Here is a 21,421-nt window from a genome sequence, read left to right as displayed (position 1 = left end):
AAGCATGCGTTTTACATATATCTATGAGGAAAGCACAGTGTATTAGAAAAGCTCCAGGGTCTGGAATTGGGCGTTAGTGGGTTCAATTTCTGGCTTCCCAGCTTCCAACTTGAGTCACACTAGGTGTCCTCTCTGGAGTCTCTGCCAGTAGAATGAAAATAATAATCAGAGGTACAGGGTGTTTGAATCATACAATATCCAGCGTCAATGCCTGGCAAGAAGTAGTAGCAAAACCAGTAGTTATTGTTGCTGCAATTATTATAGCTATTTTCCTGATGGTTTACTACACCAAATATTGTTCTAGGTGCTTTATATGAATTATATTATTTAAAAATCACAACAACTGCATGACATGGGGTTTGTCATTATCCCCAAGCTAGTAAAGAAACCGTTAATATATGAGGTTTGTGATTGGCCTATGGGTCACACAGTTAACTACTGAAGTTTACATCTTTAAATTTATTTTTAAATTATTATTTTAATTGTACATTTTATGGGGTACTGTGTGATATTATTTAGCATTTCCAACTCCTTAAACCTTATTTGGAAAACCTTAGAGTTAACAATAATTGCACATATTTATGGAGATACAGCATATTTCAATGAATATATGTAATGTGTACCAATCAAATAAGGGTCATTAACATTTCCCTCTATTGGTCTTGCTTTGTATTTGGAGCCTTACAATTCCTCCCTCTCTGTATTCATAAATCATATAATAGGTTATTATGGATTGTAGTTACACCACTGTGCTGCAGAACATTAAAACTTACTGCTTCTATCTAATTGTGTTCTGATACTCATTGTAACAGGAAAGAGAGAAATAGCCTATTTTGTTATTTTTTATTCATTCAGAATACTTTTATTAAATAAGAGTTTAGGCTAGAACATTTGCCATATGCTAAGGATACAAAGCCAAGTTAAAAAAAATGAAACCTTTATTCTTAAGTCATTCTACTAAAATGAGGGGGAGGGATAGCTAGAGACAATAAAACAGATACAGCAATTCAGTAAAAGTAAGTTTTATGAGCTTTGTGGCATGCTAGAAACTGCTGTTTTGAAAACCAAGTAAAGTTTAAAATCTGTGAAATATATTAAGTTTGGAGTTTCGTGGAATATTAATATACTGTAGTTTTCCACTTTAAAATCAGTCTTAAAGAAATGCGACCCAGCATCGGTTTCCATGGAAACAGAAGGACAAATTCACCAAGCACTAGTTCTCAATTCAATTTTGCATAGCCATGTATACATAATTTAAGATGAATATTTTGATAATAAATTAGGGCTGAACGGTTAATTGACAATAATTATTTAAAGCTTTTTTTCCTTCTTGCTGCCTATCATTAAATTAGTGGCAGAATGTGAAAAGCCATCTTTTCTTAAACAGTACATAGAAATGCTTTCCATAAATAGTTAAAGTATGAGTACTATTAAGCATTCAAGCTACTTATCATCAAAATAACGAAATTATTTCTTTGTTGTATATTTATGTGTACTTCTCACTTAGTTTCAAATGAAATTATTAAGATTTAACAATTTATATATTTTTACACTTAACTGGTTTTCAAAATCTGTAAATTAATATCATTGTGTATTGGTGAATATAAACATATTTCTGTTAGTTTCTCATTGTGACTTTCCTTGCTATGTTGGCAAATATGTAATCTGTTTATTTATAATAGTATATTGTCACAAAAATAGTTTTCAGTAAAGTTAGTGATATCAAATAGTTGTATATTAATTTCTTATGTTTCGTGTTGCTCACAACATTGAAATATTACTTTATCCAGCACATGAATTAATGCAATTTCCAATGGGAAGTTAAAAGCTGTGCAATTGCTTTGAACTAAAACCTGTAAGTAACTTAATGAAGCATGTGCCTTTTAGACTCAATAAGCAAATCATAATGGAATAAGGAAGTTGAGCTCTTTACAGCATTAAATTCCCTCTTAACTAGCCCTTTAGCTTATGTAGATTTAACATGCCAGATTCTGATCTTGTAAAGATAAACAGTAATTCAAGTATAACACTGAAAAATAAAGCCATTTTAAAATAAAGTATTTTAGCCCAAATTTTTGGGCTGTGAGAGGCTGGCAATCTATGAGGTAAAATAGATACATATAAAAATCTTTCTTATAAAAATTTATTTATTCAGTTGAAAGGCAAAGATATATAGTGAGCTATGTAGAATACAAGAATATCAGAGGGCAAAAGCAAAGAGATTTCTGGACTTAACTCTTGGGGCTTAAAATTTGCATTTGCAAGTTGCTTTGAAGATGTTTTGACATTATTCTGAGCATTTGAACTCTGTGCTTGACCTCAGCACTTCTTTTTCCTCTTGGATCTTTTAACCATAGCAACTAGTCAAGGCCCTTGCACATATTGGTATTGTATTCCTTAAATATTGCTGAAGGGAAATTTTAGATAACTAAATATAGACATCTGCGAAGCTATTATCCTGCAGGGATTAAGGGTAAAATCAGTTACTGCCAGACGCAGATGCTAAAACGCTTAAAGGTTTACCCTCCCTATTGGTAATCGGGAGATTTATTTATAGATGCACAGTATTCTCGACCCTTTAATAGGATAACCAGTCAGAAAGCCTCATTTTAGGTGGCTTACACAAAGGAGAACATGCCCATTGCCCCTGATTTTATTTCTAAAACTCTTGGGGACCAAGTATCTAATTCTCATCTCAGGATAACTGAACATGCACACCTGTAAGCAGAATATGTCACTCTTCTTCAAATGTTAACCTTAAAGGATCAGGGGAGAGGGGGACTTGCATTGTGGCGTTGAAGGCTAAACCTTTGCCTGTGGTGCCAGCATTTCATATGGGTGCAGGTTCGAGTCCCAGGTGCTCTACTTCCAATCCAGCTCTCAGCTAATGCACTTGGGAAAGTAATGGAAGGTGATCCAAGTGCTTGGGCCCTGTGCCCACATGGGAGACCTGGTAGAAAGCTCCTGGTTCCTGGCTTCACATCAGCACAGCACCAACCATTGTGGTCATTTGGGACATGAACCAGCAGATGAAATATTTCCCTCTCTCTCTCTCTCTCTCTCTCACTCTTCCTCTCCTCCCCCCATATCTTTGTCTTTCAACTAAATAAATAAATCTTTTAAAAAAGAATGTTGAGCTGGGTAACTTACCTATAAACAGAATTAGCCATTTTATTATCTGTAAGTATGCATTTTATTGCATATTGCTGATAATTAGACTAGGACTCATTCTAATTTCATTACTCAAATATATACAAATATTTGGAACAAACAATTGCAGCAAATCATGCACCAGTCTGGAATTTCCTGAATTAGTTCTGAATTTTGTTGTTGCTGTTATTATCCTCCAAAACAAATGAATAGTTTATTTTGATGTTCTTTATTTCTTAATATAAGGCAGAGTTAAGGTATCACATAACAAGAATTTTAAACCCTCACAATCATTAATTAAGAGTATTCTAGACTGTTTGTATAAATCATGCCAGCTTGGATTTCTTAACTACATAGAATTTTGCCCTCATCCTTCTGGTTAATTCATAATTTGGGAAACAGGTAATGCACTTAAACAAATATCCTCCAGTGGAATTATATTAAGACAATAGAAACATTAAATTCTATAATTTTCTGAAAATATACATGTTTCCTTCTTTATAAAATAAAGATACACTGAATGAGGCTGACATATATTCAGTAATGATGATAAGTAACAATGTGCTGTTAGAAGATAAACATGTTAGTATAATTAAAGCAAAAATAATTCTAGTTTCAGTTTAGACAGTCTTATTTTTAGAATAAATTTTGCATGCTAGTTACTTTCCATTTACTTTTAAAAAGCATAATTTTGAAGAACAACAACTATTGTATATATTTTTGGAATGCAGCTTGACATTTAAATTCATGTATGCAAAGTGTACTTATTAAATTAAGACAATAGACACCTTCCCCTCCTTACAGGAACCTTGGTGTTTCTGTTTTCTTTTATGTTTTTATGTTTCCTGTTTTCAAAATATATATATATATATATATATATATATATATATACTTTTTAACTCTGATTTTGTACTTGTTGTCCAAACCCCTCTATCCTTCCTCTACCACTTCCAGCAGTTTCTTTTAACTTCCTCATGAGAAAGAACATGAATTATTTCTGTTTTCATGTCTGGCTTATTTCACTTAACAAAATGGCCTCCAGCTTCATTGATTTTGCTGCAAATACAGAATTTCTTCCCATTAATGGCTGAATAGTGTTTAAGATAGAATACTATATGTATGTGTGTATATCCCACCTTTTCTCTGTCCATTATTCTGTTGATGGACACCTTGGCTAATTCTGTATTCCTTACACTCTTTGCTCTACCATACTTGTATATCAGGATATCTGATTATATTATTGTCACTCCCCCTCTTCGTGGAGGAACGACACTAAACCCTGCCTAGGTTTGCTATCCGAGTCATGGCACCATTATGTCGCTCCCCCTCTTCGTGGAGGAACGACACAGGACCCTGCGCTGTTCTTTTGTCTGCTCGGCCCTCCCCGGGTTTGCTGCTGGTTCTTCCCGGGTTGGCTACCGACCCTTCCACCTCCGTGGAAGGGCGGTTCCCCCTGCCACTTTCCCCACTTCTGCGGGGGAGCGGCACACCGCCGGCCGGCTCTCTTGGGGCCTGCACAGGTGTTCCTTCAGATAGATGTTCCCGGTGCATGTTGTCTCTCTCCTCCTTTATAGTCCTCTTCCACCAATCCCAACTCTGCTACCCACACGCCGAGTACGCTGCTTTCCTCCAATCAGGAGCAGGTCCTACAGTTTATTGGTTGAACTGGAGGCAGCTGTGTAGAAGCTGTTTCCTCCTCTCCCAGCGCCGTATTGTGGGAAAGCAGATGCATAGAATAAGTCTTAATTCCAGTAACTTAGTCTAGTCCGAGTTGCTCCCAGTTGCTCCCCACATATTATGAAATTATTTGCATGACCTCAATTCAATAGGCTGTCCCTCAGCATGAAAAGCGTTTTGCTTTGAGTCTTCTTGACCTGGTTCCCAATATTGGATGCTAGAATGCTTTTATAAATGTGCCATGTGTCGTCCCCATTGTCAATGTTTCCTCACACTATGTCTGTTCAACTAAAATTCAATCCCCACTTATTCCATCCATCCCTCCTTTATAATAAAATCTGCCTCCATATCTGGAAGTCAGGATTGGCAATTCCTGGAATCACTGAGATAAATTTGCATTCAGTATTTGGCCAAACTACTTACCTCACTATATGTTAATGCTTTCATTTATAAAATGAAAGTGATAGGTAGACACATATGATAAAAAAATAATAACTCGTAGTCGTTTTTCATTTTGACAAGTTTCCAAATCACAGACTCCTATCTGTTGCTGTTTTCCCAGAATCTATGTCCAGCCAGTTGTATCTGACTTTATTTGATTTCCTATATCATATCCTCTTAATATCTGCTAAATCCTGTGAGACAAGTAATATTACATATACAGAAACTATGAAACCATATTAAATGTGGGATAGTTATAATATTCAAATATAGGAAAGGCTTATTTTCATGCAGTCTCTGAAGGAAATCTATTCTATAATTCTGAAAAAAATCTTAAAGCAATATTATTTTTATATTTGAATATCTTTTAATTCCCCCATCAAAGCAGAAAGAACAAGTACAATAGTAAAGCCAAGAACTGCCAGATAATTTTGACAATAAAATTAGTTTCAAGGTATTCTCACAAACTATAAAATATGACTTGACAATTTCATAATGCCCATGATACTGAATTTTGCAGGAGGAAACAGAGATGCAATGAGGTTTTTGATAGAAATAAGTCCAAGGTATTACCAAAATTTTCAATAGATACATATGAGAAATATTTTGTGGCTAATTTGATAAGAGTAGCTTAAACTGAGAGATTTTTTTGTAGGTAACTAAAAATCCTCCACTCTGATATCTGTAGAACCTGAACACTTGCAACTTATGAATTCTTTAAACATAGCAGCAGAAGCTTCTTCTTAGCAGAACTTCACAGAATAAAGCCCAAATTGCGGGGGAAGGGACAATGGCAAATGAAATGAGAAGTACAGATAAAAAGGAGAAAGGTACATAGAGCCAGAAGATCTCAAAAGATAAAAGGGTATTTTTATAGTACTTCAAAAAGGTACAGGAAACTGAATTCTAGACTTGTGAAGTTAGAAATGGTTTCCTGATCAAATCCTTCTTCTTCAAAGTTTAAGAAAATCACTTTCATGGCAAAAAAGGAAAAGAAGAAAAAAATAATACAAAAAAAGATGGATGCTATAAGACCATACATTATACAGAGTAGACAATGTCTGTAAACAGTGCAAAAACATCAATACTTCCTACTCATATGACAGAGGAAAGTTGACACCAACATTTCAAAAGAGGCTATAATGAATGCTTTAAATGACAGGATACAAAAAATAGCAACAAATATCAGATTTAGAAAAACTCATAAATGAGGTCCTAGAATAAAGAATTAGAAAATCAATAACAAATCATTTAGAATGAAAGCTAAACTTGGAAGAACACATAATACATAATGCCAAAAGAAAATGCCCAAGTGTTTTAGAGGAGAAAATGAAAAACAGGAAATTTTATAAACAAAAAGAAATTATTCAATCAAAAGTGATATATGTCAAAGAGGTCCAAACTAATGGGATTTCTTAAAAAGAATGCTCAAAGCAATGAGACAAAATGAACATCCTATAACTGATTCAAGGAAAGTTTTCTGAAAGTAAAATTGAAAGTCTGTGTAGACAATGAGCATGTACTTTTGGAAGCATGATCCTTAGTGAACAAAATCAGGATTTCTTGTGGCAAATCTGTTTGATTTTAAAGCAAAGAAAATCAACTTGGCACCCAGGTAAGTAGATATTTTTTACTAACATAGGGAAAAAAAGAAGTTACCACCAGAATTTTCAAGTGCAACCTCTTATGCTAGAAAAAAAATAGAATAACATTTTAAAGACACTCAGGGAAACATATTGTGAGCCAAGGACTTCAGATCTACCCAAATGATTTTCAAGTATAAAGGCCTCAGAAGTAGTTATCAACACATACGAACTCAGAATATTGTTCCCAGTAAATGGAAACATCATTTGCCCATTTCCTCAGGTCTAAACTTTGCCATGCTATTTGATTGATGTCCTTTTTTCAAGGCTTAGATCTAATCCAATTGTAAGTTCCATGATTACACATTAAAAACTTATCCCAAATCTGACCACTCCAGCCACATTTTTATCCTTGCATTACAAGCAACATCCTCTCTTACCTGTTTTCCAGCTGCCAGACTTGGCATCCTCTTAATTGGTTTTCTACACAACAGACAGAATATCCTCTTATTATACTCTATACTTACATTCAAAGCTTGTCATTCCTTATATTATGTAGTCTTGGATACTTTAATATATTCTTTGTTTGAGCACCCTGGCCACCTGGTAGCCTATTATTTCTCATAATTCCCCAGAAGTAGATGGCTTCTATTTGCTCTTTCCCTCCCTAGATGCTCTCCTATAGATGGAACTATTACTGTCCTCTCCATGAATTAAGGTGTCTTTTCACATAGCTTTTCAGCGTAGCCTTTCCTGATGGCTTTGCTAAAATAATGTCTCTCTATCACTTCCTCTAACCTTATTGTGCTTCATATTTCTTCACAAAGCTTCTTGATTTTCTGAAGTCTTACAAACTTATCTGTTTATTGTACTTTTCCCTTCCAAAATGTAAACTCCATTATGGAAGTGACTATGTCTATTTTTTCATTTCAATATCCTCTGCACCTCAAATAGTTCTTGACATAAGAAATAGTTTCTCTCAATAATGTTTTTGGAATGAAAGAATGAATTTATAAAAATGTCACATACCAAAAAATAAAGTATATCTATTATATACAATAGATTCATAATGTGTTATTACTGAGGGCAAAATACTTTGAAGGCATTCTTTAATTCTATTCTTAATTTGTCATAAAGCAGAATGACCTGCATCTGTAATTTGTCCCCTTAAAATGTCACTGTCAAGGTATATTCTGGGATGAGTGTGCCTTCAATTTTCTGTTGCTCAGAGGAAAAACTTGACAAATGGCTCAGCCTGAAACCCCTGTAATTATTAACTAACTACATGTACCATGCACCTAGTAGAGATTTTTAAAATCAGATTGCATGGCTTACATCTAAATGTGAAATAAAGATGGTACTGAGATCATCCACCCACTGGCTCAACAGACACGAAATTTTAGCACCTATGTATGTATCAGTCTACCTGTACAAGAGCTTTGGAAGCTAGGTGAGAAACCACAGTGTCAGGTTTCAGTATAGTAATAATAGAAGGCACATTGAAGATGGCTAGAAGAGAAGAGTTGCCCTTGTCACTTATCCTTAAACTCCAAGCAAGATAGCATGGAGACATTTGTTTCCCACTTGACAGAGACAGAGGGAATTAAGTCCAAGTCTTAGTACCATTTCCCATACCAGGCTCGCCACAGTGAAACCCAGTGCAGGGAGGAGCATCGCAGCACTTTCCTCCAGGCAAGTACCCATGGACTGAGCCTGTGAACCATGTTAATTAGGCATCCAAGTGATTGCCCCCTCCACCCTTTGCACAACCTCTGGCAACAGAGTGTGGAGGATGGGGCATAAAATAAGCACAGGATGAGATATTGCAAAGCAGAGAAAAGCACAACATAAATAAATGGCTTTATACAGAAGGGAACTAAGCATAAAGCATCTGCAGTTCCATCTCTGAGATCAACTCTGAACCAGGAGGGACTTCGCTTGGTAGAGAAAGTGCTCGTAGTATGTCCCCAAATGTCCCCAGGTGTATCATAGACACCTGAGGCACTTATCACTGGAGAACTGTGGCTTTCACAGTTAAGCTCAGATTGGGAAGTTGCCAGCTTACCACACTATTGCCTTGCTCTGAAGAAAAAGTCAACCCATATTGTACCTCCTCAACTTAGACTCTTGCTGCAATGGAGCCTTTTGTGACACCACCCATCTGGAGTTCTGTGAAGAGGCTGATCCCAGCAGTTCAGAGCAGCTTCATAGACTCAATCCTGTGACCCAGGCAGGAGGTCATACCCTCCCTCCCTCAGTCCTAGAAAGAACCTGAGCAGCCCACCATAGATGGCTAGTCCTGTAAAGGACTTAGGAAAACAGTTAGGCAGCATTATACAACCTCCTGCTACCCTTGAAGTAGTCAGATGTCCCCACCCAAGCACCCTTGGCCCCAGAAAATAACCAAACATACCTTAGCAGCTTAGCCCCCAGAGATCCAGGAAAGCTGGCAAACAGCTCCACACCTGCTTTCAACCCACAAAAGTAGCTGAACAGCATTCCTGAGAGCTTTGGCCCATCAGGCTCCCAAGAAGAAACTGAGTAGCCTCACCCATACTTCTGCAACTCTCTCAATTGAGTAACCTGTTCTCAGACCCTCAGCACACTTCCACACAGCCATTCCTGTCCCTGTAAGGACCTGGGAAGACCTCCCTGAGCAAATTGGCCTCCATAGCCTCATGAAGTGCCTGTATAGCACATGGATGCTGACAGCTCCCTCTTCTGAGAACAGCAGTGTTGCCTTGCACCAATGCTTCCTTTATAAATTGGATCGTACCAACCTGCAACCGGGCATGCTGTGCCACATCTATCAAGACCGAGAAAAATAGCTTCATACTCATCCAATGCACAGACACTGACAGGAGCCTCATACCTACAGCCTTGTGCACCACACCCAAAGTACTACCAAGGGAATTGTATCCCAACTGGCAGTCAGTGTGGCCCCACAATGTGTGCAGCTCTGAGACACCTGCAGACATCATCAATGTTAATTACAACTGATGAAACTCTACATGCATACTACACTGAAGTGCCCACCAGGAACCAAAAGTGCTTCAGTATATCTAACCAAAACATCACCAGAAGCCTTTTTACTATAATCATCCCATAAACTTTATATAACAGTTGACCCACCAGATACATAACAAAAGAACTGACAAGAATGAGGAGAAGATATTAAGACATCATCAAAGAAGCAGAATAACTTTTGAGCTACAGACTACCAAGAAATGGAAATTGAGGAATTGCTGACAAAGAACTCTAAATAGTGATTTTATAGAAACATTGGGATACAAGAGAATACAGAAAGATAATTCAATATAATTAGGAAGACAATTCATTGTATAAATGAGAAATTCAACAAAGAGACAGAGATCATAAAAATGAACCAATCAGAAATGTTGACAATAGCTCCATATATGAAAATAAAAATACAGTTGGAGGCCTGAAAAATAGAATTTAGCGAACAGCAGAATGAATTTCTGAGATTGAAAATGGTTCTTTTGAAATAACTCAGCCAAAAAAAAGGAAAAGGAAAAAATGTGAAACAATGAAGGAAGACTTTGAGATTTGTGGGACACCATTAAAGGAGAAAAAATTAACATTACATGTATTCAATAATAATATGAGAAGTGAAAAAGTCATTGAAAAACATGTTCATGAAATTATTTCTGAAAATTTTCCAAATATTATGAAATATAAAGGCATTCATATCCAGACAGCCCAAAAGACCCCTAATAGACTCAACCAAAAAAATCTCTTGAAGAAATATTAAAATGAAATGGAAATTACAAGACAAAGAGATAATTCTTAAATCATCAGAAATGTCAAATCAAATATAAATGGATGCCCAAAAGATTAACAGCAGAATTCTTGGCTGAAACTTTAGAGTCAAGAAAAGAATGGGATGAAATATTCAAAATCCTGAAAGAAAAAACTTGCCAGCCAAGAATACTATACCCAGGTAAGCTAAATATTAGAAATGAAGGATATCTAAAGACTTTCTATTGTAAACAAAAACTGAAGGAATTCATCATCACTAGACTGACCCTAAAGGAAATACTTAAGCAAGTCCTACATTAATAGGAGAAGGATGATGAACATCATCATGAAACAAGTCAAAGTATCACTTTTTTTTTTTGACAGGCATAGTGGACAGTGAGAGAGAAAGGTCTTCCTTTGCCGTTGGTTCACCCTCCAATGGCCGCCGCGGCTGGTGCGCTGCGGCCGGTGCACTGTGCTGATCCAATGGCAGGAGCCAGGTACTTCTCCTGGTCTCCCATGGGGTACAGGGCCCAAGGACTTGGGCCATCCTCCACTGCACTCCCTGGCCACAGCAGAGAGCTGGCCTGGAAGAGGGGCAACCGGGACAGAATCTGGCGTCCCGACCGGGACTAGAACCTGGTGTGCCGGTGCCATAAGCCGGAGGATTAGCCTAGTGAGCCGCACCGCCGGCCATCAAAGTATCACTTTCAATAGCAAAGCAGAAATAGGAAAAAAAAGAAAAAAATAATTTAATTTCTTCAGTACAGGTGGGCCTATTCAAATTTTTTTTCCATCTCCATTTTCTCATTTTTTTTGCTTTTAAGAAATATGTGCATAAGTATAAATTTCAAAGTCCTTATAATTGTTTAATAACCTTTAAAAATTAAAAGTAGAGCTACCACATGATCTAGCAATCATACTACTGGGTACATATTGGTATATATCCACAGAAAATGAAAGTAGTCTTTCAAAGAGACATCTGTACTCTGATGTTTAAGCCATATGTAGTGTCCATCATCAGATAAAAGAATAAAAATATATGTACTATTCACTCATAATGTTGAAATCCTATCATTTTCAGTAACATGGAAGAAACTAGGGACATTATGTTAGGTGAAATGAGCTAAACACAGAAAAATAAATACATAATGTAACTGATATGTGGAATCTAAAAAGTCAACATCATAGAAGATAAGAGTAGAACAGAGGTTCCCAGGGTTGGCATTATAGCATAAACCATAATGCAAGCGTCCGATATGAGCACCAGTTTGAGTCCTAGCTGCTCCACTTCTGATCCAGCTTCCTGCTAATGTGCCTAGGAAATCAGTGGACAATGCTCCAAGTACTTGGGTCCCTGCCACCCATGTAGGCATCCCAGATGGAGTCCCAGGCTCCTGGATTTGGCTTTACCCAACCCGAGCCATTGAAACTATTTGGGAAATGCACCAGAAGATGAAAAATTCTGTGTGTGTGTGTGTGTGTGTGTGTGTGTATCTAACTCTGCCTTTCAAATATATAAATATATCTTTTAAAAAAAAAATAACAGTTACCACTTGGTGGGGAACAGAGTGAAGGACATGGAGAGAGGTGAGTCAATGGATACAAAGTTACAGTTAGATAGGACCAGCAAATTTTGGTGTTCTAATGCACAGTAGGTTAACTGTTGCACAGTATGATAAAAAAAAAAGTATTATATATTTCAAAACAACTAGAATATTTTAAAGTAATTAATTAAGTCGATAAGCAGAGAAATATACAGAGACAGAACTGCTATCCACTGTTTCATTCTCCAAATGCCTCCAGCAGCCAACGACAGAATTGGCTGAAATCAGGAGTCAGGATTTCAGTCTAGGTCTAGATCTGCCACATGAGTGACAGGAACCCAGTCACTGGGCTATCAGTGCTTTCTCCCAGTATCTGCACTAGCAGCTGAGCCAGAGTTGAGACCCAGACACTCCAGTATAGGACATGAACAACTTCACCAGCGTATTAATTGCTGAGTTAAATGTTTGCCCCAAGGGAGGATTTTTAATGTTCTCGCCACAAAGAAATATAAATGTTTGAAGTAATATGTAGGCTAATGAATATTGATCATCACACAACACATACAAGTATTGAAATATCACACTGTACCCCACAAATATATATAATTATGTGTCAACATAAACTAAAAGCTCAGAGAGTTTCATGTTGATGGAAAATGTAAATTAATCATATTTTGAGATATTTAATCTTCTGATTATTATATCACATTACTTTATACATTTTTAGGATTCTAAATCATTGATAAAAGCATTATTTTCAAAAAGTCTTCCTTTTATAAAAGTTAACAAGGTGAATCTGATGTAAATCATTTAAAATTAGTTAACATATATAAGTCGATGAGATTGTGTACCATGCATAGAGCTATTCACTACATCAGGGTATTATCCTAATGCACCCTCTATAAATATATATTTATATAATAAGTTACTAATGTTAGTCATTTGCCTAGGTCAAGATACGTATACCTAAAGCATAGATAACTTGATGTATCCAAGTAATTTTGCTGAGTGAATAGTAAACTGTGAATGTCCTAATGTGGACCAGAGACATGAACTTTTTAGGAGCTAAATGGACAAGTATAAATAGATAGAGTTCAGACTAAGGGGAAAATCTGAGTCATGCCATGTATTAGATGAGTTCTTTTACTTTTTTTCTACTCATTTTTTTGTTCAAGTTAGTAATTTGGGCATTTTTAAACTCATTGAATGACTTTTATAATTATGCTTGGCTCAGATATGTATTAATTTTATGTTAATGATGGGACTAATGCAATGTTTGAGTGTAAACCAAGAACTTTATGTCTGTAGTTGGCAATTTAAACTTTTTTTGAGGAATTTATAATGTGAAATCACCATTTAGCCTTGTAATAGCTTTTCTTAGAGTCAAGTACTTTCCATTAAGGTTGACATTTGTATATGAAAGAAGATGTATGAATGTGTTTTAGTCAAAGAAATAAACAATGTAATTAGTCTCTAATAATACACAGAATGAAAACACCTATTAATGAAGCAATTTTAAAAAACATAAATTTGAATGCTTAATGAATTTATTTTTATTAAGTCGCTTATATTACCATAGAAGTTAAAGAATGGGCTGTGGAATTTGAGAACTGTCCCAGTTTTTAGATGATTTTTGTAAAGAATTTCTAATTCATAATATGAAGATGCTTTCTGCTTCTCTGACACTATGCTACAAACAAGAAATGCCTGTTGATGAGTAGCTAATGGCAATGCCAGCACTGTTCAGTTTGCTGTAGTAGGAGTTAGAATCTTATGTAAGTCCAAGAATGGATATAGAAAAAGAAAAAAATATATAACCACAGGTTTTTCTTTGAGAAATGTTCTAACAAACCTGCATAATTCCATAGTATCATAAAGATTTTTGTGACTTAAATAATTATATAACTTGTGTTTTATCCTTTTTTATGTATATTTAGATAAGAAATGTTGAAACCAATCAATGTCTAGACAACATGGGCCGCAAAGAAAATGAAAAAGTGGGCATATTCAACTGTCATGGTATGGGAGGAAATCAGGTAAACTCTTTTATCAGTTTCATATATTGGGGAAAAATATTTTTGTTCAAACTATCACAATAAGCACAAGCTAATACCAATAAAACATTAGTTTAGAAAAATGGGAATTCAAATAAAAAATCAACTTGGCTTTTCACAAATTTTTAAAAGTTTTATAAGGTGAGAAAAGTCCATGTATTTCATATAATCAGCTTTAGGATCCTAGTGATACTTCCCACCCTACCCTCTCTCCCACACACTTTCCTGCCCTCCTTCCTCCTTCCATTTTTATTCTTTTAATTTTTATGATGACAAACTTTCAGTTTATTTTATAGTCAAAAGATTAGCACTCCCCTAAGTAAAAAAATTCAACCATTTTTAATAAGAAAAAAAAAATGTTCCTCAACAGTAGAGGCAAGAGTTGTAAACAATAATCAAATCTCAAATGTACTGTAAATTTAATAAAAACATCACTGGCCTTACAGTTAATGAAGATAGACAAATTTTAGACTCATTTTACATATAGAGTGATGACTACATTTTCTTCTGCTATGAAATGAGTAGTATTTAAAAAATCTATGAAGAATTGTAGGCCGGCGCCGTGGCTCAATAGGCTAATCCTCCACCTTGCGGCGCCGGCACACCGGGTTCTAGTCCCGGTCGGGGCGCCGGATTCTGTCCCGGTTGCCCCTCTTCCAGGCCAGCTCTCTGCTATGGCCAGGGAGTGCAGTGGAGGATGGCCCAGGTGCTTGGGCCCTGCACCCCATGGGAGACCAGGAAAAGCACCTGGATCCTGGCTCCTGCCATCGGATCAGCGCGGTGCGCCGGCTGCAGCGGCGGCCATTGGAGGGTGAACCAACGGCAAAGGAAGACCTTTCTCTCTCTGTCTCTCTCTCTCACTGTCCACTCTGCCTATCAAAAATAAAAAAAATAAAATAAAATAAAAAAATAAAAAAAAATCTATGAAGAATTGTGATGTTTTTCCAGTGGTGTTTAAGTGTATTTTATATCATATTTTATATTATGTATATCATGATTTCTATGAGTTTTTGAAATTCAGTAAAAAATTAAAGTACATTGATGACTGACTAAATATCTAGGACAACTTTTTTATGTGTATAAATGCAGTTAATTATTAGAGACTTACCAGTGCATCGCAAGAAATCTTGTTCTGTATTTAAGAATTGGAATGTGGTTGTGCAAGATAAGCCAGGTGAAAGCTCCGTGGTTTTGAGACTTTGGACTTGAATAATCCTGATGCCATGGACACTTTGAGTGGTAGGATTTGAACCTGTTGCAAACCATAACAATACAACAGTTTAAGATAGATGATCATCTGTAGACAGGTTGTCTAAGAAACTGGAAATAACCACAGCAGTGAATTTGTTGTTTAGTGACAGAATTTCTGGGCTGTAGTGAACTGAGATTGCAAAAGTAATTCTGTCCAGTACATGATCAGTTGTGTGTGATATGGTGGAATGTTTCAAGAGTCCAAACAGAAATACATATATCATTTCTAGAATTTACGGTGAGAATAAAATGAACACTATTGACTTTTTCACCATATTTCAGACAGAGGATTAAATTTCTCCCCTAAAAATTAAAATCTGAATTAGTGTTCTAAAGTTTCAGGGCAAGCAAGAAAATATTTAAACAAGTTTATAAATTACAGCATGGAAAAGATGTACGTGGAAAAACATGGTAGAAGCAGTAACACAGGCAGAATCACAAGGAAGCCTTAACTTTTATCATCAATCGGTCAGAAGTGGGCAACTGAGACTCATACGTCATGTCCACATTCAAGGCATGTCCACATTCAAGTGGGATAGGAAGGACTGGAAAAACCATGTTTGTTATTTTAGTGGGAAAAACAAAAGGCTTTCGAGAGACTTGTTACATCTCTCTGCCCAGAAAATGCCCAGGGGGAAAAAAAAAAAAAAAAAAAACCTGAATACTTAGCCTCCCACTCTCCACGGTTGCTCTTCCCAGTTCATCTGCAGTAGATATGGGGTAGAGGTTTAGAGATGTCCGTCATAGCCTCTTTCAAGATTATGAGAGGAAACCAACTAATCTGTACCATGATAACATACAGAATTCAATAAAGAAACATAATTGATATAACTGTGATGCTAATACAGGTGAAAAAAGAGGTACTATAGTCAATGGTAAAAAGGATAAATATTTATATGCAATATTTGTCTAAATGACTATAGTTCATAAATATTAAAAAATACATTATTCACTTACAAGTTTTCCAATACCCAGAAATACACTGTTAAAATTTCAGTTAAAACAATTGAAAAAAATATAGGGTTCAACTTACTTTCAGTGGTGTATGTAACCATTTTCTACACCAAGCACCTATAATGTGTGATTATTTATATAAGTGGTGTATAATCTGTTAAAAATACATAGCAATCTATTTGGAATTGCCTCTGGAGAGGAAAAATGTGGGAAGATTGGGTTGCAACAGAAATTTCATGCTTTTTACCCCACTTTTTTTCTATATGTGAGTACAGAATTCATGGTGAAGCAAATTAAAATGCAGAAAATTAAACTTGAGAATATCATTTTGCAGCATCACTCTGACCAGATCAATTGGAGAACTTATAGATAAGTTACCTAATATTTTGAGGATTTAATAATTGACTATCTATAAAATAGATTTCCCTCATTTTTTCTCTAAAGGCAATAAAATTTATAAAATTACCAGAAAGCATAGCACGTGCTAGATATCCAATACATATTGATTCATTAAACATTATTTATTCTCTTTGCTTACTATTTCCATTTCTGTTCTCAATTATTTCTTTTTTGATTTCTAAAGGTAAAAAATAAAATGTTCATTGAATGTCTAATGCCAAGGGCAAGATAAAAATGTAAACTTTACCTTGGTACTGCTGAGCTGAAAAGAATGAATTTCTACTTCTGTTATTTTAAATCTAATTATATTATTAAAATCAAACAATCACATAAAGCTCATGATAGTGTTATAATTTCTGCTTTGATATAATTCAGTGTTTCCAGGTTAGCTAATACAAGAGACGTGTTTAAATATTTGTCTTGCTCATATTAAAGAAGAACAAATTCTCACATCTAACCTTTATGATTTTTATTGCTCCTCTTTTGTTACCATGGAAACAGCATCTATTTTTATGGTTACTTAGTTTTGAATTTTTGCTAGTAGCCCCACCTAAAAAATCCATATTCTCTCTCTTGCTTTTTCACAAACATCATAGCAAACATCAACATAATGTAACTCAGTTGTATTTTAAAAAGAAACTATATTTGTTAACAACTTACCTTAACCATATATTCTTGCACAGGACTTTTGTTGGTTTGCTTATAAATCTTTGGATGAATCAGAAATAAATTACTTTTCAGTAATTGTTGCAAATCCTTTTCTTAAACGCTCAAATATCTTTTTTTTATTTTTAACTTTTATTTAATGAATATAAATTTCCAAAGTACAGCTTATGGATTACAATGGCTTCCCCCCCATAACGTCCCTCCCACCTGCAGCCTTCCCCTTTCCCACTCCCTCTCCCCTTCCATTCACATCAAGATTCATTTTCGATTCTCTTTATATACAGAAGATCAGTTTAGCATACATTAAGTAAAGATTTCAACAGTTTGCTCCCACACAGAAACATAAAGTGAAAAATACTGTTTGAGTACTAGTTATAGCATTAAATCTCAATGTACAACACACTAAGGACAGAGATCCTACATGAGGAGTAAGTGCACAGTGACTCCTGTTGTTGACTTAACAAATTGGCACTCTTGTTTATGGCATCAGTAATCACCCTAGGCTCTTGTCATGAGCTGCCAAGGCTATGGAAGCCCCCTGAGTTCACTGACTCTGATAATTTTTAGACAAGGCCATGGTCAAAGTGGAAGTTCTCTCCTCCCTTTAGAGAAAGGTACCTCCTTCTTAAACGCTCAAATATCTTGAAAAAAAATATAAAATTGACTTACTTGAAGTGTTTTGTAGCAGAAATACTGTAAAAACAAGATAGTAAGTGGAGAATTATTAAATTTGACACTTGTTCATCTTGAGGAACTCTTTTTAAGACTTTAAAAGTACAGGTTATCTACTTTAAAATAATGGCATACTTACATTCCATTCCGATATTGAAATGCTTTCTTTTCATTAACTAGTAACATCATGATGTTACATTTCAAAAGAAAATAAAGAAGAATTTTATTAACTTAAACAGAACTTTTTGTATGTAGAAAAAACTTTAAGCTGTACTGATTTAGAGTGTGTCACTAGATGTCCTGGAGTCATATTCTCTGTTTTTCAGAAAAGACACTGTAGATTCCTGGCAGCAGTCCCATATCCCCTACAGTGTTAATGATTCGTCACTGTATCTTTATTCCCACCATCTTCCCTGAGCTCTACAGGCATCTCAAACTTATCTTAATCCAATTGGAATCATTTTCTTCCCTTTCACATGTCATACAATATTGAAACCCAGTATGGACACGTCACTTCTGAAATATAAGTGTTTACCAAATCCTGAGATTTCATTGTGACAAATGTCCTTTGACTCTTGCTTCTCATTCTCTTCATAACCAGATGATCTTACTTATATATTCTTTCACCTGTAAATTACAAATCCTCACTATTTACCTGACTACATCATTCATGCTACATTACATTTAAAATCTGATTAAAATCTCCAACAGTTCTCTACTGTCCAAAGAATGAAGTCCAAATTCCTTAATATGATATAAAATCCCCTCGTAATTTCATCCCTTGCTGATTTTCCAGCCTATATCCCTTAATATCCAAGCAGTCTCGAGTTCAAGATACAAGTCTGAGTTTCCCATTCAGGCTATGAGCATTTTCATATCTCTAGAGTTTACTTACTGTTCGCTGTGTCGTTGGCTACATCCTGTTCCACTCAACAAACTTTGGGCATGCTCACCATTCAAAACCTAAATAATCTAGCTTGTCTCCTGCTATCTTTTGGTTAGCACTATTTTAACCTAAATAGGAAATCATTTTAACGGATAAAGTGTAATTTGTTTTGTCAATCCCAAAATGTTTAACACACACATACTTGTATATTTTTATTGTTATATACCAGGTAGAGTATCTCTGTACTTAACAATCTTGTGAGCATTCATTTTTGCTTCTTTAGAAAAAATGTTTAGAAGTAAATTAGTTAAATCAAAGGCTTGGCAACATTTCAATGTGTAGTGAAGAAATGTCCTCTTTTCAAGTTTTAAGCAATCTCATAACATTGGCATAGGAAGAGATGCCATTATAAACGTTTATGGTGCATTATCAACTTTGATTTTCACAACACTCTTTTAAAGGCATACTGTTATCCTTGTTTTACTCGCACTGAGTTTGATAGATTAGGTTGCATGATTGAGATGGTAAAAGTAGGTTAAAACCATTTGTGTCAAAATCCAAGTTTAGAATCACGGTATTTGCATTGACTCGCAACCACACTCCTCAAAAACTAAAATCACAGTAGCCAACCCTGTTTATCGTATGTATTGTTTTTGTTTTCAAATACTTACATTTTTAAAAGGCGGAGTGACAGAGAGACACATACACACACACACACACACACACAGAGCGAGAGAGAGAGAGGAGATATGGCATACGGCTTCACATCATTCTGCTAGTTCACTCCCCAAATGCCTACAGCATCCAGTGCTGGGCCAGGTGGAATCCAGGAGCCAGGAATTCCATCCAGGCTTCCTGTGTGTTTGGCAGAGACTCAAGTACTTGAGCCATATCCACTGCCTTCTCAGGTGCATTCAGGATGCTAATTTGGAATCAGAGGAGCAATGACTTGAATTGGCACTTTGATATGGGATGCTGGCATGGGAAGTGGGACAACCCACTGCACCACAATGCCAGTCTCTGTTTGTTGTGCTTACATTTTGCCAATTTATAATCAGGCAAATATTTCACCAGTTTATGCAACTGATAAAGGGTTGATCACCAGAATCTACAAAGAAATCAAGAAACTCCACAACATCAAAATAAACAACCCACTGTTTGAACTATATTTCTATTATTAATTCATTTAAAAATTTGAAATTGGCACTTACACCTTTAATATTTGGCACCTTAAATTTCTTATATATTTGCTTATGTTTTATGGGGGTTTGGGTTTGTTTTATCTTGTAATCTATAAGGATACTTAATTAAATAAGATTATTACTACTCTGGGTCATGTAGGTTGCAGATATTTCCTGATTTTGTCATGTTGTTTATAATATATTTCCATGTACACACTTTTAAGCAGCTTATATTTTCCAACTCCTGTTTGCCTTATATTTTCTCTTTTGGGTATAAGAATAACATTGTTTTAATGAGGTTCTTTTGAATTATATTTACATTATTTTGAGTCAATATTAAAATTAGAACTTGATTCTCAATCTTATTGGGCATACATTACATGCAGAGAAATTATATTCAATCAAATATTGGTAATAATTTACTTAAATTTCACATAAAATATAATCAGAAGCAAGTTAGAGTAATATAATATTCATAAAATGACCATTTTGTTTTAGAATCAAGCATCAATATAAGATGTAAAAAACCCCAGTGGTGAATATTTCCCTTTGAATTGCAATAAATGTTTAGTAAAAAAATGGAGAAAAAGCTGTCCCTATACACTATACTTTTTCCTTCTAAAGACAGAAAAAATGATGGAAAAATACTCACATTTTAGAAAATTACATTTATAATGTTTCTCTTTCTCCCTGAAGCCTCTCATTTGGAGAGGCCTAGAAAGTACGTAGAATCATCCCATATAATTTATTGCAAAAAGTGATTTAAAACCATTCTTCAAGATAGCAAGCCTCTAGGGGAGCTTATGCTAGCCATTTATTAAAAACCCTGCTTTCTGCCAAGATAAAGAAGAGATCATTAGGTATTATCTATACTTTCAAACAAATGTCTCATCCTCTCTCCTATTCTAAAATGCGATTATTTATACTTCAGAGGAATCTAACAGGTGTACTAAAATTTTGATAATAAGCAAATACTTTCTCTTCTCATTATAGACCCTCTCCTAGAGAAAGCTTAATTACTTTAGAAATGTATTCTAATGTACTCACAGATTGTAATGAATACATTTATTCAACAGATATATATTCATTTTAAAGTTTGCATTTTTATAAGTACTATAATTACTTAGAAGTCATTTTAACACTAATTTGCTACCCTTTTAGGAGCATGCACAGTGGAATTAAAACTTCCCAAGCATTTTAA

The 21,421-nt window shown here is 35.3% G+C and overlaps 1 protein-coding gene across 6 annotated transcripts in view; it reads left to right on the top strand.

Annotated features, from left to right (window-relative positions):
* GALNT13 (polypeptide N-acetylgalactosaminyltransferase 13) overlaps window positions 1–21,421 on the top strand; it is a 540,250-nt gene that overhangs the window by 493,378 nt on the left and 25,451 nt on the right. For 5 of the 6 annotated variants that reach the window (XM_008258589.4, XM_070070868.1, XM_070070865.1 and 2 more), the window contains one exon: window positions 14,095–14,193. The exons of the other annotated variant lie outside the window; for it this stretch is intronic. In XM_008258589.4, the coding sequence (XP_008256811.1) occupies window positions 14,095–14,193 (99 nt within the window). The remainder of the gene's footprint in view (window positions 1–14,094; window positions 14,194–21,421) is intronic. 6 annotated transcript variants of the gene reach the window in all.

This window comes from Oryctolagus cuniculus, chromosome 3, assembly GCF_964237555.1.
Source record: "Oryctolagus cuniculus chromosome 3, mOryCun1.1, whole genome shotgun sequence".
NCBI lineage: Eukaryota > Metazoa > Chordata > Mammalia > Lagomorpha > Leporidae > Oryctolagus > Oryctolagus cuniculus.
Note: the sequence above shows the minus strand (reverse complement) of the source record. Positions and strands in the feature narration are given on the sequence as shown.